We start from the raw sequence: 22,529 nt of genomic DNA, 5'->3' as shown, positions 1-22,529 counted from the left end.
AAATTTTGGGAGTATTAGACCATAACGAGATAGCTAAGAGATAAAAATACCATTCGATTCAGAATTCAATCCTTTATCAGAATATAACAGTCGTATCCGGTGGAAATTAATTCCAGTAATTTTGAAAATTCTAGAATTTCCAGATTCTGGGATTGTAAAAACCTAGTTTCAGTTTTGTTTTTGGCTCACTCAGTATTCAGGGTCTAGGCCACCCTACCTACAATCCAGAAGCTTACCCCCGAATGCCTTTGTATCCCCATAAAAGCTTGATTTCTAGAATCTAGTGGATGCGTTTACATAGGAAATGATTGCTATATTTGGATTCAGCATTGAGTTCTGAGTTGAATGGTATGTTTATTTCTCAGATATCTCATTATAATCTTATATATTGGATCGGTCATAATTAGACGAGCGGTCCTAATTAAATTGGATCTGTTATGCTCAGAATGGCTTTTGTAATATATTATTTGACGAAATTTAACAGCTAAAATCAGCCTTTCAATTGCCTCCCTGTTCTTTCTTCCGCAAGCGTTTTAACAGCATGCGTTGGATTTTTTCAACGCATGGCTCTTGCGGAAAACCGCAAGAATGAGCGGCAAGAGACGCATGCGTTCCGCCGCAAAACGCAAACCGCAGAAGTTTTTCACAGATCCGTGCTCTGTCTGAATATAAGGTTAGAAGAATATTATAACCAATTCACAACCGAATCAGTCGATTAGTTTGGAAAGATCACCATCATTTTGTGGCCTGTTTACAGATAATAAGTATGTATTGCGATTAATAGTGGTTTATGTCATGCATGATGTGCTTTTTTGTGTGTTTTATTTTGTGCTAATGTCCACAGGGACTTGTATGCAACTTGTTTAGATAAAAAGTCGAAAAAACAAATCCGCCAAAACAATGTCTTTGCCAGGGAAAGCTGTGGCAAATGCGAAAACTTTTGAAGTGTTCAAGATATTGAAAATTAGGCTCTAATAAAGTTTTTGGAGTTGACATGAACGTTAACAGTAAGATTTAGCTGCACTTCTTTTCCGGTTATATATATATATATATATATATATATATATATATATATATATATATATATATATATATATATATATATATATATATATATATATATATATATATATATTTTATATATATATTTTAATATATAATTTTTTTTTTTTTTTTTTTTTTTTTTTTTTTTTTTTTTTGGCCAAGTAATTACCTCTTAAACATAATATATATATATATATATTTTGGACGAACAGTCTGATATTTCACCATTTGTATTGAGTTGTGTAACTCTTTGAACGAACAGTTAGGTATTTCTCCATTTTTATTTAATTATGTAAGTATTTGGACCAGCAGTCAGGTATTTCGTTTCCCCCTCCCTTTATTCCTAAAATCCTGCTTACAACTATGTTTGTGTGATTAGTTACATAGCCTTCCACATCTTATTCGGAATGCAATAAAAGTTCTGTCTATATTTTTAGACATAAGAAGTCGCTTGTATGAGACGCTTCCGCTCGCACTTACTTAAAGAGGGAAAGGGGTGCATTCAAATTTTTAAAAAGCAACAAAACAGTTGACTGTATTAGACACTTGTGTAATTGTAATCGACACGCATGAAAAAATGTTAAAATGATGATACCTTGAAGGAGCACAGTTCCGGGGTCACCACTTGATCTGTACACTACTTTTGTCTTTTTTGTATTTTAAACACTACAATAGCCTACGTGTCTGTGTCTAAAGTCGCTTTGCCTTAAATAATGTTTTTCCAGTTACAGTATTTGACAGTCAACAGGTGAACCAAGTAAATGTATTGTCAGTTTATGTTGTAAAGATTAAATTGTACGAGTAAATTTTTGTCACACAATCAAATTTTCATCAATTCCCTTTCTGTAGCTGTTTTTTTTTTTCGTTTTTATACGGTCTTATTTCCAGGCCCCTGGAACCGATCATTCTATGCAATACGTGTCCCTGTTGAAAGTCACTTTGCCTTAAATAATGTTTTTCTAGTTATAGCATTTGATAGTCAACAGCTGAACCAAGTAAATGTATTGTCAGATTATGTAGTGTAGATTAAATTGTACGAGTAATTTTTTGTCACACAATCAAATTCTTATCAATTCCCTTCTTGTAGCTGTTTTTTTTTATTTCCAGGCCCCTGGAACCGATCATCCATCTTTATATAGATCAACATTCTTTACGGATCGACCACATTGGATTCATAGTTGGCCCAGAGATCTAATGGAAACACAGATGACTACTGTAAAGTTTAGGTTCCAGCACACCAAGCCCCTCATAGATGCTGTACTTACACTAACTGGAAATAATCAACTGATAGTCAGTCTGGCACAGCCAACGAGGGCGCTCACTCCTGGACAGGTATGTTAATGCAATGAACTCCCGATAATTTATGGCAATTATAGGGAGATGTGTTGCAGATCACTCAAAATCGCGGCAAAAAGCGATATTACGAGCACGGTCAAAAGCAGTCCATTTTTTGGACTGCATTTGACAGTGAAAAACAGTGAAAAATGTTCTTATTTCGAAACAAAAATCAAAAGTATTATTTACTGCAATGTGAATTCACATCCGCCCATTTTTCCCCATGGCCTGACTCTCAGAAATCCTCGTACAAAACAGACCGGTGATACTGACAGAAGGTCAAAGTTTCCTTTTATCGTTTTCAAATAACTGAAAGGACATCGTCATCATAAGTGATAAATTCAGCGTTATCAGCTGTTTACAAGAATAGGGGGGTTTTAATTGACCTAATCAGTAGACGTTTTAGGCCTCCTAATCTGGCAGGGGTAAGGTAAACCATAGGAGTGTAAAAATATAAACGAAAGGAATTTTGTCAGACGTCAGAAAAACTGGGCTACAGCTGCCTCCCTGTCCAAGCATAGAACCACTAGACCTATCGGTTGTTTTTTGGGTTTTTTAGGATTCCGCAGCTGTAACAATGATACTTATGTCGAATATACTCATATAACTAAATACATATAAATAAATATACTCATATAACTCATATAACCAAGCGGATCCCGATTCTTTGCATGGGTATAACAGTGGCCTTTTCTCAGTATATCAAAGAAATAGGCAAAGAAATAATTAGAATGAATGTTATTTGTTTGGTAGACCTTTAGACTCTTAGGTTCCGAGATTTCTTGTTGCTATAGGAAGGAGCTTGGGTACTTGTTGACACTTCACTAAAACTTTATTAAACATTAAAACTTAAACATTTAACATTAAACACATTTAAACATTAAAACATTAAAAACATTAAAAACATTTAACATTTAAACATTAAAACTACCCAACTTATTTGCAAAGAAACCTCAAGTGTTTGGCTCCCAAAAAGTATTTTGGTAATTTCTTCCTTATGCTTCTCAATTGCAAATTTTTCTTTGCTACAAATTTATCGTTGTTGGTCACATTTTTTTTACTCTCAATTTTAACGTAGTTCTCTTTCAATTTTGGTATTTTCAGATGCAAGGTGATTGTTTTCATTGACCTAATTAAGACAAAACACATGGATTGGAACTAAATAAGACAATAATGGAATAGTTAATAAACATAAAAAAATGACGAAAAGAAAAGAAAAAAGGAGTGAAACAAAGTGTGTTTTGAAGACTTTTTTTGCCATGAAACTCTTGTTTCTTTTCTTTATCGTAGTTTTTTAATTCGACTTTATATCATCTGTAGTTAATAAAAATTCTATCTCCTAAATAATTAAACTCTCAGCCAAAAAGGTATGGATAACTTGTGAGAGTGGAAACTAGCGGTATTATGGTGAAAAAATCATCAACACCATCTAGTGTATGGTGCTAGGTGGGGATATTTTTTTTTTTTTAAAATAAACTAAAAGGGATCAATAATCAAGGTGACCTAACTTGTGAAAATACAGTAAAAAGGATCATGACATATTTGTTAGTTCAAAAGGTATTTTTTTAACTACTGTGTTTTTTTTTCATTTTGAGACACAAGAAAGGTATTTATTTATTTTTTAAGCAGATAAATTATTCGAGGGGTAAATTTTGAGGAGTGACAAACTGCAGTACTATAGTACATATTAAGAAAAAAACTAGTTCAAATTGTAAGGTAAGGGAGGGAATTGTTAGTGACAATTGGCTCTTATGATTTGTTAATCTTTACGATGAGGGGTGGGCATCTTTTGCCAGTTGTTGTACCTTTTATTTGCTTCAGGTGTATTTGAGAATAACGAAGAACTAGAGAGTGTAGAGAAAGGGGAAGATGCAACATAGTATATGTACTAGAATACAGTCATCCTTTTGATTAAGGGGTTAGAAGCTTCTGTAAATTAGTTCCCCAGGCCACTCAGCGCGTCCCCAGGTGGCGGATAGGAGAAAGTCCATTAGATATGCAGGGCACCTCCCGGTAGGGAGGCGCGGACCAAGGGTCCGCGGTCTCTAGGGGATTTGAAATACAGCCATCGGCGGATGGCTACGTCCCGCCAGTCACAAACCTTCTCCCAGCAATGGGGAAATTGTAGGTAATGCAGGACGCCAGAAGGGCGCGTTATCGATAGTAGATATAGCCGGCCCCTGCTAGGGTTGGAGAGGAGTGGCTTACCGCCGTCCTGAAATTAGCCAAGAAACCTTCTTTCTTATTAAAAATTATGGAGTTCAAACGATCAAGAACAAGAACTAATACTACCGTGTCCGGGGCAACCGACGAAGTTACCGCGTCTGGGGCAACCGACGATCTGACGACCGAGAATTTCGCGAATGGAGACCCTTTAACAACGTTAACGACTCTGACCCCGGAGGCTATGCTTTCCTCTAAATATGCTTTTCTCTGATTTTATCTATTGGAACCCTGAACGTTAGGACGCTTGCTAAACAAGGCAAAATAGATCTTGTCCTAAATGAACTAAACTGATATAAACGGGATATTGCGAGACTTTCAAAAACACACCTCCCTACCACTGGCGAAGAAAGGATCGGCAACACTAGTCTGATAGTGTCTGTGAGAACCGATGGCGTCCATCGCCAAGGTGTTGGCTTTTTGATGTCGAGTAAGGCACGAAGATCCCTGGTTTCCGTAACGCCTGTGTCAGAACGGTTGATTATGATATGAATGAAAGGATCACCGATCAACATCACGATAATACAAGTCTACGCTCCTGACTGCAGCAAATCAGATGAAGAGTCTGACAATTTCTACCTTCAACTGCAAAGCCTAATTGACGCAGTTCCCAAAAAAAGACCTTGTTGTTGTCATGGGTAACTTCAATGCTATTGTTGGTAACGGTTGTCCTGGAAACGAAGATGTTATGGGTAAATTTGGCTTTGGACGACTTAACAAGAGGGGAGAACGCCTCATTGAATTTTGCAGAGACAGCAATCTAGCCATTACCAATACTCTCTTCAAACACAGAGAACGTCGTAAGGCGACATGGATCTCGCCGGATGGGAAAACCCGTAATCTTATTGATTACGTGCTCGTCTCTAGGCAGTGGAAATCGTCTGTGCTAGATACTGTCACCCTCGCAGGTGGCAATTTTGAAAGCGACTATTCCCTGGTCATGTCTGCACTAAAGATACGCCTGAAATCCTCCGCAAAGCTGAATAAGAGCCCCGCTCGTTTCAACACATATCTTCTCAAAGACCCTCAAACCCGCCAAACCTACATCGATGAACTGTCTACTCAAATATCGGATCTTCTTTCTGATATTCCTATAACTCTATCTAAAGAGAATATCAATAAACTAGTCACAGACTCCTCTAAGATCATCATCGAAATAGCGATGTCCGCCCTAGGAACCAAAAAGGGCGATAAAAAGCCTCGGATAACCAACGAAATTACTTTATTATGTGCTGAGTAACGAACACAATAACAGGTCAGGCAGAGAGAGCAGGGACAGATATAAGCAGTTGAAGCATGCTGTAGAAAAAGCCACCCATAGAGCCCATCGCACCTACATTATAGACAATTTCGAGCAGTGTGAGTCTGATTTTAAGAAAGGCGACTCACACTTTATGTATAAGAGAGTTCGTGAGCTAACAAGCAAGAAAAGTCTCAGTTCTTGTGCACTGCTAGATAAAAACGGCTCCCAGATGCAAAGCACAGAAGGTATCCGATCGAGATGGATGGAGCATTTAAAAAAAAAGCTTAATCCTCGTATCCTTCCAAACCCTGCTGTCCTGGACCTGTTTCTCGTTACTGTCTCAGACCCCAGCCCACCTCTCCGTTCTAAGGTCGAAGATCCCATCCAAGTGCAGAATACTAACAAGGCCCCTGGCCCGGACGGAATACAGACAGAACTGCTGAAAGTCCGGTGTGAACCACTTATATATCTTTTCCACAAGATTGTATCCGCCGCCTGGCAAGAGGGTCATTTCCCAACTTCTTGGTGCGAAGCCACAATTGTTCAGCTACATAAGAAGGGGTCGAAGGCGATATGTGATAATTACCGTCCTATTAGCATAACAAGTCAAACTGCCAAGATCTTTACCTGAATTATAGTCCAAGGATCAGAGCCGTGTCGCCCTTAGTCATCCAAGAATACCAAGCCGGTTTTTGCCCTGGGAAATCGACCGTTGACCAAATTTTCACTGTTCGCCAGATTTTTGAGAAACATCTGGAATTCGGTCGCGACCTGTATCAGCTCTTTATCGACTTTAGGCAAGCATTTGACCTTATTTGGAGAAATGGCCTATGGCATATCTTCCTCCATTACGGAATCCCACGAAGCCTAGTTGACCTTATCAAAGATAAGTACTCCAAATTTGGGAGTCGCGTCATGACTAGTGAAGGTCTCACTGACGGCTTCCAGACATCCGCAGGTGTCCTTCAAGGATGCCTCTGGTCTCCGGAGCTGTTCAACCTCTTCCTCACAGCAGTCTTATCCTTGGTGGAAACAACTTGCGGCGCACATATAGGGGGTGTTCAGACAGATAAGCTAGCCTACGCCGACGATATCGACTAAATGGCTGAAACACCCGAGGATCCACTAGCCGTTGCTAAAGACGTCAACGAAGCCACTAGTTCTTTTGGAAGGATCATAAATGTATCAAAAACAAAGGCTATGTGCTGCTCACGAAAACTGCAGTTAAGCCAGACCTGAAACTTAATGGAGAGAGTATCCAGTGAGTCAACGACCTCCCTTACCTCGGTAGTTTGATCACCAGCGACAACAGTCACTCAAAAGACATTAAAAGACGTCTCGCCCTCGCGAGTTCCAGTTTCAAAGGTCTTATGCCCATATGGTGAAGCAAGGATTTGTCTCTGCGGCTTAAGACACGATTTTTCGATACCCTGATCATCCCCATCGCAATATACTCATGTGAAACATGGACGCTGAAGGTGGATGACAATCGTCGACATGCAGCATTTGAAACTAAGTGCCTCCGCCGCTTCGCCAGCATCACTTACCTTGATAGAATCTCAAATGCCGAATTTCTCGAGTGCCTTAAAATACAACAAATAATTCTCATGAAGATCCAGCTCCAGCAACTTCGATGGCTCGGTCACGTACAATGGATGAGTCAGTCCCGTCTCCCGAATATCACCTTTGAAGGCCAAATTCACGGTTCTCGTCCTCGTGGTCGTCCCCCGAAAATGTGAAAGGAAAAATTTGCACCTCACCGCCTCTCGGACCTTCTTCGCCTAGCAGAAGACCGTGAAGCATACAAAAGACACATCCACACCATTACGAAGAAAGAGGCCCCAAGACGACCTTCAAGGAAGGACGGGGCTTAAGTCAAGTAAGTTATTTGTAAAACAGAACTCAAAGGCAAGTGAGGAAGTTTAATTTATTGACATATTATTTTGACGCCTGGGGAAGAGAATTTTACAACTATGAAGCCAAACAGAAACAAATATCACAGGTAGCGCAATAGTACTGTCTAAGTAAAGGGCGAAGTTGGCTTTATGTATTATTGTTTGGTTCTGTTTTCCCCCAAGGGTTGTCGCATCGAACCAATTTTCATAGAAACTTCGGGGGGAGGGGGGGGGTTCTAGTTCAATTAAAAATTGAAACCTCTATTCCCCTTTTGAAAAAAATTGATTGGAAGACAGCCCTCCTCCCTCAACCCTAGACATCTGACCAAAGACAACCAATGAACTCTGAGATAGCCATTTAGTTCCAAATGGTTAAAAGGTCCAATAGCTATGCCTCCAGAAACAACATACCCCTTCAGCCCTTGGGGCAAGGGCTGTAAATAAGAAAATTAACGTTACGTGTGGAATATCAAATGAATTATAAATGATAAAAAAAAACTTGTGTAGACATATATATTTCTTTGCATCTAGCCTGAGTTGTTCAAGGGCGTTAAAAAAGGGGGGGGGCTCAGAATTGAACAGAGTTATACATTGGATGAATATAAGTCCAGAATAAAAGAAAACATACCAAGATCTTTTTAATCAATACCTGAAAATCAGGATGCTCTCCGATTTTTCTTCTGCTCTAAGTTCATAAGCCACGCGCAAAGTGTCACCAGCGCTGCCTCGCTGAACCGTGAAAAAAAAAATAGAAACTATTTTGGTAAATTTAAAAACAGTTTTTGTTCGTATTTTGGTCAGAAACTGTATTTTATTTTAGTACTATTACTTTCACCCAAGCTGATCATTAAATTATTATATCAATTAAACAAGCAAGTAAGGCTACAAATAAGCTGCAAGTAAGGAGTGAGTGCTGGCAGCTCAATAGCAAGGATTCAAAACTCGACGTTTATTGAGAGCCGCCGCTTTCTCATAGTACTTGTGTCTGTTTTTCGCACTCGTTTTGACAGCGTTCTTGTGTTAGTCGTAGTGCTCTTTTTCTGTCAACTACTTGTTTAACTCAACTTCTATATTTTTCTTTCTCTCTAAATTTCTTCCTTCGATCGTGTGACACCATCTTCTCTCTAGTTTTTCTCTTTCCCAATTCAATTTTTGCGGTATAATCTGTTAACAACGGAGAAGTTGTATAAATTAAGGCCCTTGCTCCTACGTTGCATGGGTTAATGGCAACAATCATTGTTGCCGCAGTATGTGCAACCTCATAAAGAAAGAACCACAGCCCAAAGTAAAAAAAAAAAAAAAAAAAAAAAAAAATAAACGTTAGAATAAAAACTGGCCAGTGAAGAGAATTGCCTTTATAGCTGATTCAGAAAAAGGTAACTATTTTCTTCACTAGTCCTAATTGTAAAATCCATCGCTCTTAACAATAGAAGATACCTTTCTTTGGCAATGCTTGGAAAAAAGCATTTAGGTGTATTTGCAGTTGAAAATAAATTAGAATTGTCCCGAGTAAGAGGAAGGCTCTCACTTCTATTAAGCCTGAACGTTTTAGTCCATCTCTTTATCACGATGCTTCGGTATTTAAAAACCACTGTATTTGAAATAAAAGGGGTCTTTTTATTCCCTTAGCACCCACGTCGTGTGTTGAGTCGTTATATATTTCTCTAGATGGGGAGTGGTTAGGGGTTAAATACCAGGGGAGAATCTCCAGCATTTTTATTGGAGGGGCAAGAGGGATCCATATCTGAATAGGCAAAGGGCATGAGATGTATAATATTTTTTCTCCACATTATGGGGGGGGGGGCAGCTGCCCCCGCCCCCTAGCCACCCCCAAATGACGCCCCTGTTAAATACCACGTCTCCTCTGTTTTATCTGAAGCACCTCTAATGGAAAATCGGAAAACTTGGACTTTTAAAATGCGCTTTTCTGCCCCCCCCCCCCCCAAATTTGCACACACCCAAGAAGATTGAAAAATATCTATTCTAATAGTTTAGGTTTGAATATGATTTAGGATATAATTTGGTTATAGGTTATAGACTATAAGTTATAGGTTATACATGATAAAGAGTATAGGTTAGAACATGATTTAGGTTATAAGCTGGCTGTAGATTATAAGTAAAAAGATATACATACTATTTATCTAGGATATAGAGTGAATTTACCATTTGGCAGCTTTAAGGGGCCTTTCCCAGGCCACTCAGTGTGTCCCCAGGTGGCGATAGTGGAACGCCCTACAGATATGTAGGGTACCTCCATAGGAGACACGGACCAAGGGAGGACCTTTTCCCTGGAGGTCCATAATAGAAACTGGCGCACCCTCGCCCCGGGCCATAAATACAGTCGAAGGAGGAAGAAGGCCCCTCAAATTTACACTCAATAGGGCCCACCGGTGGGTCCACACGTCCCATGAGTTACAAACCTTCTCCCAGTAATGGGTTAAATTGCAAGGTAATACAGAACACAATCTCGAGAAGATCCTCTATAGGAGGACAACTGTGGCAGGGCGTAAGGTCCAGATCTAAGGACAACGGTCTCTACAAAGGGCTGTCTCGACCCTTTTGGGGTACGTGCAAGACTGGGGACCTTGCGATCAGCTCTATTCCCACTTAAGGAGTGGCTCCCCTCGAGGGAATTATAGCCTATTAAACGACACAGTATTCGTACGGGATTCTTTTTAATTGACCATTCTTCTGGGCTTGGTCTGTTTTGACAGGCGTTTTTGGGTTGAAAAATGTCTTCCTAGCTAATTTATCTACTACAGGCTGCCTCCCCGTAGTAGCATAATATTTGTAGATATGAATAAATAATGAGTCGGAGGTGATAGGCTTGAGATTGTCTGTGCAGGATTTCGACTCTTGTTAATAGAAGAGTATTGACAAGCGCTGGAAACCATGTTGTGTGACCAAGATGGCCCTGGATCGCACAAAACCTCGATTCATGCTGGAGGTCCCAGGGACCTCTTGCTGCCTGGTTCTAAGCCGGCTTAAACACTTCGGTGTAGATTTGAGAAGATATTTGATCCTGGTCCTGTACTGGTATGCGGGATCATTGCTTTTCCTGAGGCCAAAATAATTTCAATGATTTAAAGAATATGAAAGTCGAAACTTGGAATGTTACTACGTTAAAAAATGACTATCGTATCGACTTCTTGACTGACAAATTCAGACGATTCAAACTGAAATTATTTGGAGTTTCAGAAACTCATATCCCAGGGGTAGGAAGCATGAAATTAGGTGATATAGAATTTGTTTACTCAGGCAGGAAGGATGGGGTACATAAACAGGGAGTATGGCTCCTGATGAATAAGGAAGTTGCTAAGTCTTATTTAGGCTGGGAAGGTATTAATAATAGAATACTAATCGCTCATTTTATGACTAAAAAGTTCAGGGTATCAGTTATATAAGTATATTCCCCCGTATAACCGATTGATGGAGATACTAGTGACTCAGATGAATTTTACTTACACTTACGGGAGGAAATAGACAGGAGCCTAGGTAGAAATATGATGTTTTTACTGAAAGATTTTTACGCCCAGGTCGGTAGAAATAGGGATAGATGATATCCTAGCCTAGGTAAATTTGGTGTAGGAAAAGAAAACAGTAATGGATACAGGCAATTTTGTAGGTATAACAATCTAGTTATAACCAATACAGTGCTTGGTCATAAAATGGCTCATAAGTTAACATGTCACGTGATGATAAGACTGCAAACCCTAATAATTATTTTAAAGTAAACGGAAGACTGACAGGATCAATAAAAGGCACTAGGGTATATAGGAGAACTGTTATTGATGTTAAAAGTAAAGATCACCATCTAGTAGTGTCTAGGGTTAATTTAAAGCTGAAATTTTGGAAGGGTAACTACCTCCCGGGATATTATGATGTTGGTAGACTCCAGGATGTGAATTCGAGAGAAAATTTACCAGGAACAGTTGAATACTAAACTTGAGAGTTTAAAATTTGACAGTGTGGAAGATCGTTGGAATAATTTTAGAAAATAATTTGTGCAGTTACTGAAGGTGTCTTAGGGAAGAAAGCTAGGACTGCAGCTAAGAATATTAGTGAAAAGATTTATATTTAATCGAAAGGAGAAGGGACTTGTACAAGAATTATCTGAATGATAGATCATAAGAAAACAAAAGGAATGTAAAGAAAGTCTAGGAAGCATTAAAATATGAACTAAGGAGGTGTGAATTGGAGGCCATGGATAAAATTGCCGAGGATCTGGAAGAAGCAGCTAGACCGCATAATAGTAAAATATTGTACTGTTATGTTAATAGAATGAAAGGGAGTAGTCAATCCGGACTTGTCCAAGTTAAAAATAGGAACGGGGCCACAGTTAGTGATAAGGAAAGAGTTAAATAGAGATGGGCAGAATATTTTGAGAATTTGTTAAACCGAGATAGAGTTGCAGGAAAAGATATAGAGGAAAATGAAAAATTTTGTGATACCCTGGATGTGAAGGAATAATTAGCGACAGTTCTTAAAGGATTAAAATTAATAAGGCCCCAGAGCTACTGAAGATTTAAATATGATTTTTGAAAATGGGGAAGTACTTAACGATTTTAGGAAAACCTTAATTAAACCACTCTATAAAAAAGGTGATAAGAGTGAGTGTGGTAATTGTTGAGGCATTAGTCTGATCTCTGTAGGTAGCAAATTGCTTAGTAATATGATACTTTTTCGACTGAGAGATGCTGTAGACAAAGTTTTAAGAGAAAAACAATGTGGTTTTAGAAAAGGCAGAGGATGCGTCGACCAAATTTTCACTCTTAGGTTAATAATAGAGAAGTGCCTGAGTTGTCAAACACCTTTGGTCCTCAATTTTATAGATTTTGAGCAAGCGTTCGATTCTGTTGATAGGGTTTTATCCTTCTATGGTATACCAGACAAACACATTAAAGTGATTAGCGCGCTATGTACGAGAATAACACTGTTGCGGTTAAGGTAGGAAATAAGATTAGCAGCTGGTTTTGCATTAAATCAGGAGTTAAGCAGGGTTGTGTTCTATCCCCATTTAAATGGATCATTTTGATGGACTTTGTCTTAAGGAGTAGAGGAAAGGCAATGAAGGAACACGGAATCAAATGGGGAGGAAAACTTTCCTGGACTTAGATTATCTGATGATTTAAGCATCCTAGATGAAAGTGCGAGCAAAATGAATGAACTTTAAGGGAGTTTGCGAGTTCAGGGTCCTATAATAGGTTGAAAAGAAGATGTTGAGAAGACTAACTAACTAAGGGTAGAATTGAGTGAAGATTAAAAGGTGACGTTGGGTAACGAAAAGATTGATCAGATGGGCAGCTTTACTTACATTGGTAGTATTATTAGTAAAGACGGTGGGAGCAGTGAAGATGTTAAAAGTAGAATAGCCAAGGCTCAGGGTGTTTTTTCACAGTTAAAAAAAAGTTTGGAAGAATAGGAAGATAAGTCTGCAAACGAAGATTATAATATTAGAAGCTACAGTGATGACAGTGGTCAAATATGGCTCTGAAGCATGGGCACTCCGAAAAGCGGATGAAGATTTGCTTGGTGTTTCCAGAGAAATTGCTGACAGATTGTTCTGGGTACCTGGCTGACTGACCGTATTCCAAGCAGTAGGCTCTACGAAAAATGTGGTTCAACACCGCTTTCTAGGGCTATAATGAAAGAAAGGTTGAGGTGGCTAGGGCACGTTGTGCGGATGAAGGATGACAGATTGCCAAAGATTGGCCTTTTGGGCCAATTGTCAAGGGCTAAATTGAGAGCAGGTCGTCCTCGTCTGGGTTGGGAGGACGTCATAAAGAAAGATATAAAGGAAATAGGAAAATAGATGACTTCCTGGGAGGGTGGAAAAGGGAGGCTTTGAATAGATTGGGATGGAGGATGAGCGTGCGTAGCTGTGATGGCCTCAGGTGGCTTGGTGCTGCGGTGAGTTGTTAGTATTAGTATAGTAGTAGATATAAATGTTCTGTATAATCATACACTGTGATTTCTTTTTCAGCATAATGTCTAACTTATTGTATATACGAATATAGTTTATTCTATAAATATTTAATGAGTTATTGTAAATCAGCTACAAATTTTCGTAAATTTTGTAGAAAATATCTTATGTTTGGACGGGTTTCTTAATGGTATAGAGGACAAAGACAATGTGCTGATATTCACGCTCATTCAGAAGAACCTGAACCCCTCTAAAGTAATGCAATTCTCATTGTTTTCTCTATATTTTTCAGTATTCATTGTACATTTCACCTCCTTTGGTGTTTCAACCCTACCCCCCCCCCCCAAAAAAAAAAAATATTTTCCCTATTTGAAATAAATTTATGCTGACATGCCTATTCCTTTTTTAATGCTCAATAGTTTTAAAGGAGGAATCAGTTATGGAGCAAATACATGAAGTCTGCCTATGACACCCTTACGTCCATTGAATAAATTCAAAAACTGAGGTTTTTCAAGCGAAAAGTATAGATTGTCATTAAAACTTAAAGAGAAGTTGTGTATATACGAGGATGGCAGCCAGTTCACAATACACTCCCACCCCTTCGCTATTTACGGGTAATTTTGACTAGTGATTTCCTATGAGCTATTAGAATGCAACACATATTGCTAGGTGGTGATTGCAAGTTGTTTGGTGTTTATTAACTGACTGCCGAATAAATAACCTTAATTTATTATCGAAGTATAATAATATAATGAAAACATCATCATATTACTCTTATTAGATTATTCATTCATATTGCACTGTAATAAAAAAAAAGAGTTAAACTTTAGTGAACTAAGATGGGACGAAGGTCCACATCATATGTTGGTTTATTTCTGTTTAGTATAATTTTTAATAACCCTCTTCGTTTTTATTTGAAAAAAATTATTTCATATTAAATTCATGTTCGTTTTGTGTACTTTTGATGATAAAAAACAAAAAAAATCCGTACAGTGTTCTATAAGTTTGCAAAATATCTGCCTAGCCTTACCCCCCCCCCCTGGCGAAGAAACCGCCAGATTTCAGTACGTTACGGATTCGATGACCCATTCGTTGTGATCGCGACCAGGAGGGATCGCGACCAGGCTCAGTACGGTATAATTCTTGCTAAAAAATATTGCAAAATATTTTTTTTTTTCCGTATAATTTTTGTGCGGTAACTCGATTATATTGTTACTTTTTGTGTGATATTTTTTTTGTCTCAGGGCTGACTGGAGTTGATTTTTTTACGGAAAAAAAGAGCGAAGTTAAAGCAAACCAAAGCGAAACTTAAAACAAACCAAAATGATTGCTTCGCAAATTACTCTGCGCAAAGATATATCTACGCTACAAAACTAGCTTAAAAAACTGGCTCGTGATATTTTGCCGTATCTGTAGAATTCTAAGAACCAGCGCTTTACTGAAAACACTAAATTGACATAAAAAAAACAGGTTGTTCTCTTTTGATAATAAACCTCCATGAATATCCAGCAGAAAAACAAAATACTAATTTATAATTCTTAATAGTATGCCTCCGACCATGATACGATAACTTTTAGAATACAATTATAATTCTATAAAAAAAAAACTTTTTATCAAGCTCAGTTTTCAATAAAATGGTAGTTTTTAAATTCTGTATATTTTCGAACATTTCACGAGTCAGTTTAATTAAGCTATTTATGTAGACATTTTGCGTAATCTGCGAAGCAATAATTTTTGTTAAGTGTTAGCTTCACTGTTTATAAAACTTCCGTTAGAACCACTTTTTTTTAATTAAGTTTACAAGTTTTCTTTTTTGAAACATATACATTAGACCTTACCAAAAGATCTTCTTTGGATTTAGAGGATGAAACTCAAGAATTCAATATGATTTCTTGCTAAAATACGGCATTAAACATTGATTTTACTTCCTATCTTCTTTAAATTTACCGACACGATGTGCCCAACTTTGTCACATAAGGAAAGGGCCGAAGGGGAATGTTGTCACCAGCATCTTTGAGAGTTCGCACATAACAAATCCAATGATTTTCACTTAAACATAAATAAATAAATGACATTTTTTTCATTTGCCTCAGGACCTCAATGGGAGGTGGATCGTGCTCCCCTTGAACTGAAAGTACATTTTGGTCTACACAACAAGATGCCATGGAAAAACAAACTTATACACCAACTTGAACATTAACTAGCAACGCCACTATGACCAGCCCCTTGGGTAAATGCGAAATATCATATTTATGTAAACAAGGGCTGGAAATCCCTGCTACAGGGTATCCTGACACGTTGAACCTGATGATTTAATTTTCTTCAAGCTTATACCAGATTTGAGGGTGTCTCTCCTTATTCTAAAAGTTTGTGAATTTTTTTTCGTTCATAATTTTTGATGGGTATTTTATGCTTAATAAATTTTGCCTATTTATACCTAGAAAAATTTGTTTTCTTTGTTTCATTAGTTGTTATCGAGTTTAGTTTTTTTTTTTAGTTTCAAATTCTATTGTCAAGAACTGCTCTTTATGTACAGTTCATTATCACAGACGTCTCTTCGTCCACATACACACCCTTTCCCTTAAGCAATAAGTGTAGTTTCATTTTGCTTATAGCTATTTAACAAATTAGTTGTCAAAGAGCTTTTGCTGAACTAAATTCAATTAAAATAAGGCTAAAAACAGTTAGTCGAAAAACTGTTCATTAAAATGTTCAAAACGTTTATGCTAATGTCGTGTGAGCGATAGTTGCTTGATAAAATGAAGTTCGAAAAGGATTTAAAAAATGTAAAGACAAATATATTGGCACCGGCTATATAAAGTCATATTAGTTGTTCAATTGGTCCCGTAAGAAATTTCAACTGTTGAAAAATCGCTTACCAAATACTTTGCTCTCTGCCAGCTACTCAATCTATCCATAAAGATATGCTGTAGAGCTTTCTTGTCAGCTCGTTGGAAATAAAAGTGAAGGAAGGTTTATTTAGCAATGAGGAGTTAGAGACGGTGCTAAAAGAATAGAAGAATAATAGGGCTTTGGGTGCCATTAGTAAATGAGTTCAAAATACGGGGGTTTTGAAGTTAGAGATAAGGTTCTAAAGATTTGCATATAATTTTTGATAAAGGGTAAATACCTAGTGACTTGAGGCAAGCTTTAATTAAGTCCTTATATAAGAAAGGGGTTAAGAGTGAGTGTAGTTATTATAACAACAATAGATTGATTTCTCTAAAAAATAAATTACTTTTCATGATGATATTTTTCTGACTAAAAGAGGTTGTAAATGAAGTTTGAAATTACTAAGGACAATGATATTATATCTAATTGTTTGAATTGTTAATTAGGAACTTACTCAACCATACATATCTTAAAGGATTAGATAACTTAGGAACCAATTTTAATTGAAATAGATCCCTATATGCAGTGTTGCAGTGGTGGTTACTTGTGCCCAATAAAAAAACTTGGCTGAAAAATTAGCAAGAAATTAGCCAAAAACAAATGACACCAAACAACCTAGAAGTTGTATCTTCCCTTTGAAGGTGTAGATGTCTTTGGGAATCAACAGAATTTTAACTTTTGGACTTTTCCTGGCGAAGAATGTTGTCAAATTTTGCTAGTTAGTTTTGCATATATGTTTTCATGGGCCAGGGTCTCAACTTTGATGGAAAATTGGTACTGTCCAAAAGCTCACGATTTTCAATCATCAGGTATAAGAAGAATCTTGGAAAATCTCAGTTTTCAGACGTGAAATACGATGGATCCAGGGAGAAAAAGCCATTTTTATTTTGATGTCATTGGAATTTTAAGGGAAAAACAGGGCAGGGATTTTATGCACTGGCGTAATTTTGTCAAAATCCCGGGGGGGGGGGGGTGCAAAGTTGGAATGAATTTTCCCAAATCAAGTGAAAATGACAGTGAAAATTGAAAAATGAGTGATATATTATCATAAAGGCAAAAATATCATAGGCAGCACGCTAGCGCTGCCTTAGTAAAGAATGATGTGGGCACAATGTGTTTTTTCTCTAACCGGGCACGTCGTATCGAAGGAGTTGTCGTAGAAACTTCGAAAAGTGCTCGTTCGATTGGAAATGGGAGTGGCTGGTGCCCTTTTTAATAGTCAAAAGTGATTGGAGGGCATCTAGCCCCCCATGCCCATCATTCCCCCAAACGCATTCAATCAAAATTTTGAGATAACCATTTTGTTCAGCGCAGTTGATTTCCAAATAGAAAAATATGTTTTTTAGGAGGACAATCCCCCACACACCTCAGGGCAAGGGTTTTAAGTTATGCCCTGGGGGCATAAAGGTTTTTATAGAAGGTGTTGTCGTAGAAACTTCAAAACAGGCTCATTCGATTGGGAATTCAAAGAGCTAATACCCTTTTTAATAGTCGAAAGTGATTGGAGGGCTACTACCCCCCCCCATGCCCATCATTCCCCCAAACACATCCAATCAAAATTTTGAGATAGCCATTTTGTTCAGCGCAGTTGATTTCCAGATAGAAAAAATGTTTTTGAGGAGGACACTCCCCCACAACCCTCAGGGCAAGGGTTTTGAGTTATGCCCTGGGGGCATTTAAGGTTTTTATAGAAGACATTGTCGTAGAAACTTCAAAACATGCTCATTCGATTGGAAATTCAAAGGGCTAGTGCCCTTTTTAATAGTCGAAAGTGATTGGAGGGCAACTAGCCCCCCCCCCCTACGCCCATAATTCCACCAAACACATCCAATAAAAATTTTGATATAGCAATTTTCTTCAACGTAATTGATTTCCACATTGAAAATATGTTTTTGAGGAGGACACTCCCCCACAACCCTCAGGGCAAGGATTATAAGTTATGCCCTGGGGGCATATAAGGTTTTTATTATAATCTTTGTCGTAGAAACTTGAAAAAGGGCTCAATCGATTTGAAATTCAAAGGGATAGTACCCTTTTTAATAGCCAAAAGTGATTTGAGGGCAACTGAACCCCCCTCTCACGCCCATTTTTTCCCCAAACACATCCAATCAAAATTTTTAGATAGCCATTTTATTCAACGTAGTTGAAAGTTTTGGAAATTAGTTCTTTAAGAATGACAACCTCTCCCCCCACAGCCCTCAGGGCAAGGGTTGTAAGTTATGCCCTGGCGCATATAAAATTTTTATTAAAGCGTTGTCGTAGATACTTCAAAAGGGCTCATTCAATTCGAAATAGAAAGGGCTAGTTCCTTTTCTAATAGTTGAAAGTGATTGGATAGCGACTAATGCCCCTCTCACGCCCACCATTTTCCAAAACACATCCAATCAAAATTTGGGATATCTATTTTCTTCAACGTAGTTGAACTTTCTGGAAATCCGGTCTTTTAGGATGATAACCCCCTCAGAGCCCTCAGTGCAAGGGTTGTAAGTTATGCCCTGGGGGCATATAAGGTTTATATAGAAAGTTGTTCTATAAATCATAGGCAGCACGATTGTGCTACCTAAGTAAAGAACTGGGACACTTGAGAATGAGACAAGAAACGGGGAATCATTTCCTTTAGAGCTGGGCACTTCATATGGAAGGGGCTGTCGTAGAAACTTCAAAAGGGGCTCATTCGATTGGAAATTGAGAGTTCTAGTGCCCTTTTTAATAGTTGAAAGTGAATGGAGGACAAATAGCCCCCACCACGCCCACCAGTCCCACAAACACATTCATTAAAAATTTTGAGATAGTCATTTTGTTCAGCGTTGTTGATTTACAGATAGAAAATCTGTTTTTGAGGAGGAGACTCCCCAACAACACTCAGGGTAAGGATTTTAAGTTATGCCCTGGGGGCATATTAGGTTTTGATAGAAGGCGTTGTCGTAAAAACTTCAAAAAAGGTTCATTCGATAGGAAATTTGAAGGGCTAGTACCCTTTTCAATTTTCGAAAGTGATTGGAGGGCAACTAGCCCCCCTCACGCCCATCATTCCCCCAAACACATCCAATCAAAATTTTGAGATAGCCATTAACGTAGTTGAAATTTCCCACACCCACCCTCCCATTTGACTTTATGTTTAAAAACTAAATGTTGCCATAAGATTAAATCAAAATGCACTGTGTTAATTCTAAATCCCAATAAGGCATCTCATCAGTATACCAAAAACGACCGAGGGTATTATATTCAAACTTTCGGGGCTCCTTCTGCTCTTAAAATTTAACCAAATCAAAATAGCGTAAGTGTATGCAAGCTATAAAAGAAAGTAACCAGATTTGTTTGCGAATGGTATCAAGTTTTCCATTTCAGGTCACCTAGAGGAGATATGAAACTAAATTGAACACTACTATTTGTGTCCAGATTTTTAAGAGGATTCGTGTTGTTAAAAATTGCTGAAAATTTTTCTCGAGCATACAAATAGCAGGCCAAACTATAAATTCTCAAAAAAACGAAAAGATTTAAAGTATTATTTTCTTTTTCTCTGAAAAGACTATGTCAATATAAAACGAACAGAAATTAATTAAAAAAACTTTTTCCACAAAATAAGTTTTTCAAAGAAAAGTAAAGAACTCCATTAAACAAAAAATGAGTAAAAATAAAATCAAATAATCTACCAAGCGTGAAACTACCACAAATCAGCATCGATAAATAATTGAAACCCAAAACGAACAGAAATTACAATAAATAACCGAGTCAAACTCAAAACGAGCAGAAATTAATATAATTTGGGCTCAAAACCCCTATGCCTCCCCAAGGCCAGAACATAATTTGCACTTTACTGAAAAAATATAAATGCAAATGAATGTGCATTGTCAGTTTAATATACATATACTGATATTTAGTAATCAAAATGTTAAGATTATTTGATTTATTAAAGTTATAAAAGTAAAAACATTTATAAATTATGTTCTGGCCTTGGGAAGGAATAGGGGTTTTGAGCCCAACTTATGTTAATTTCTGCTCGTTTTGAGTTTGACTCGGTTTTTTATTGTAATTTCTGTTCGTTTGGGGTTTCAATTATTTATCGATGCTGATTTGTGGTAGTTTCACGCTTGGAAGATTATTTGATTTTATTTTTGCTCTTTTTTTGTTTAATGGAGTTCTTTACTTTTCTTTTAAACCTATTTTGTGGAAAAAGTTTTTTTTAATTAATACTAAACAAAACTGGCCTGTTTCTCTGGATACTTGAATTATGCAGGCTTATCTTAATTTTGACAAGATTTTTTTACAGAAACTAAATTTCAGCTGGGGGACAAAATGAGGTCTGGAAGGGGCAGTTTCCCCTCCAAACAGAAATCAGGGCCCTCTCGATTAGGATAGGAAGAGGTCATCAGAAAGAATTATGCACATCTGTATTTTCCTCAGTAGGCTTAGTGCTCCAATGAGCTGTTAGTAGTAGTAGCAGAGCTCAACAATCCTGTTTGTGAACCTTGGATGTGTTTTTTGAACTTTAACATACCAAACAAAAGCTGATAGGCTTTTATTTATTTTGTGAATTTTTCAGGCCTCCTCTCTCCTAAAAATGTAACTTTTATACATGTGTAAAACATCCCTCTAAAGTTTATGGTCCTAATCAGGCTCTGGTTCAATTTTTATACAGTTCTTGTTTTTTCAGTATGCCGTATTCTATCAAGGTGAAGAATGCCTTGGAAGTGCAAGAATTGTTAAACTTGGCCCCTCGGAATATGATATGAACTACAAAAAAATTCAGCATAATATAGTCGAAGCAAATTCTTGATGATTGATCTGTTTGGTTATATAGCCGACATGCTACCAAAAATGAAGTTAAAAAAGAAACCGGTTTCGTGTCAAGATTGCGTAGCTGTTTTGTTACAGCGACTAGTAACTACGTTTTAGTTAAAAGATGTTGAAATAAATATTTTTACTGTTTATGGATTACTTTTTATACAAAGTCCTAATTCAGGGCATAATTTAGACGGGTATTTACGCATGAAAAAAAGGTGAGACTTTTGAAAATAATTCGATAACATACTGGGGCGAATCCAGGGGATAGTTTCAGAAGCTCGTGGCCTCCCACCTCCAGGATGTCAAAATTTGCTCTATTTGCAGAGCGATAAATATTAATGTGGGCAAGGGCGTAGCTCCAACATTTTATTGGAGGGGGGGGGGGGGCAAGAGGGGTCTACATCTGGAGAGTCAATGGGTACGGATTATATAATATGTTTTCTTCCAAACTATTGGGGGGAGTTCCCTATTTCCCCCCACCAAACGACGCCCCTGGATGCGGATGCCATATTTTATCGGTGCTCCTCCGAACATTTATTGTGCTTCTATACCTGATAACATGGACCCCATTAAGCTCGAGCCAATTGACTATTTAATGTGAATTATATAGTTGTAAGAAGAAAGTAACGGATAAGATGTCGAAAATAATTTGGTAACTTTAACTGTTTATTTCAAGTCAACTAAAAACAAGTAAATTTTTTCTGTCCTCGGTTAATTTGCTAACTAAAATACGAACATACCGTTCGATGCTCCTTTTAACGCTCTTTCCGAATATACTAGTCATTCAGTGGTTCTATACAGTTTCAGATTGGTTTTATTGAGTACTATTAACCAAAATTTGATGAGAAAGATAATGGCTAATAAGCTCGAAAGATAGGCCTAATGGCAAACCCAACAAAGTCTTGTAAATAGCCTAGGCTAAATCTGGACCCGTTAGTGCGGGAGCGAAATTGCGACGGCAGCGATTACTGTATTTGAAAAGAGCATTGAATGGTGAATTCAATGATGTATTTCTTTTTCAATGTCTGATTTCTTCCCTAGGCTATAATAAACCTTAAATCCTACGCAAATCAGCCCCCAACAAAACTCGGTTCAATGCACCTCAATTATTCAACCTTAGCCTTGCTTTATCTATGCCCCATTACTCGCCCTCATGTAGTTCCAACTCACGCCTCAACTCATTTTCAAA

At 37.7% G+C, this 22,529-nt stretch overlaps 1 protein-coding gene across 1 annotated transcript in view; it reads left to right on the top strand.

Annotated features, from left to right (window-relative positions):
- LOC148956754 (mitochondrial tRNA-specific 2-thiouridylase 1) overlaps nucleotides 1–21,484 on the top strand; it is a 67,253-nt gene extending 45,769 nt beyond the window's left edge. Inside the window, exons 6-7 of the mRNA XM_089096263.1 lie at nucleotides 2,152–2,376; nucleotides 21,210–21,484. Coding sequence (XP_088952389.1) covers nucleotides 2,152–2,376; nucleotides 21,210–21,332 — 348 coding nt within the window. The 3' untranslated portion in view covers nucleotides 21,333–21,484. The remainder of the gene's footprint in view (nucleotides 1–2,151; nucleotides 2,377–21,209) is intronic.
- Nucleotides 21,485–22,529: the final 1,045 nt, after the last annotated feature.

The sequence above is a fragment of the Artemia sp. Qi Xiang Cuo genome, chromosome 1 (genome assembly GCF_049724085.1).
Source record: "Artemia sp. Qi Xiang Cuo chromosome 1, ASM4972408v1, whole genome shotgun sequence".
In the NCBI taxonomy this organism is placed as follows: domain Eukaryota; kingdom Metazoa; phylum Arthropoda; class Branchiopoda; order Anostraca; family Artemiidae; genus Artemia; species Artemia sp. Qi Xiang Cuo.
Note: the sequence above shows the minus strand (reverse complement) of the source record. Positions and strands in the feature narration are given on the sequence as shown.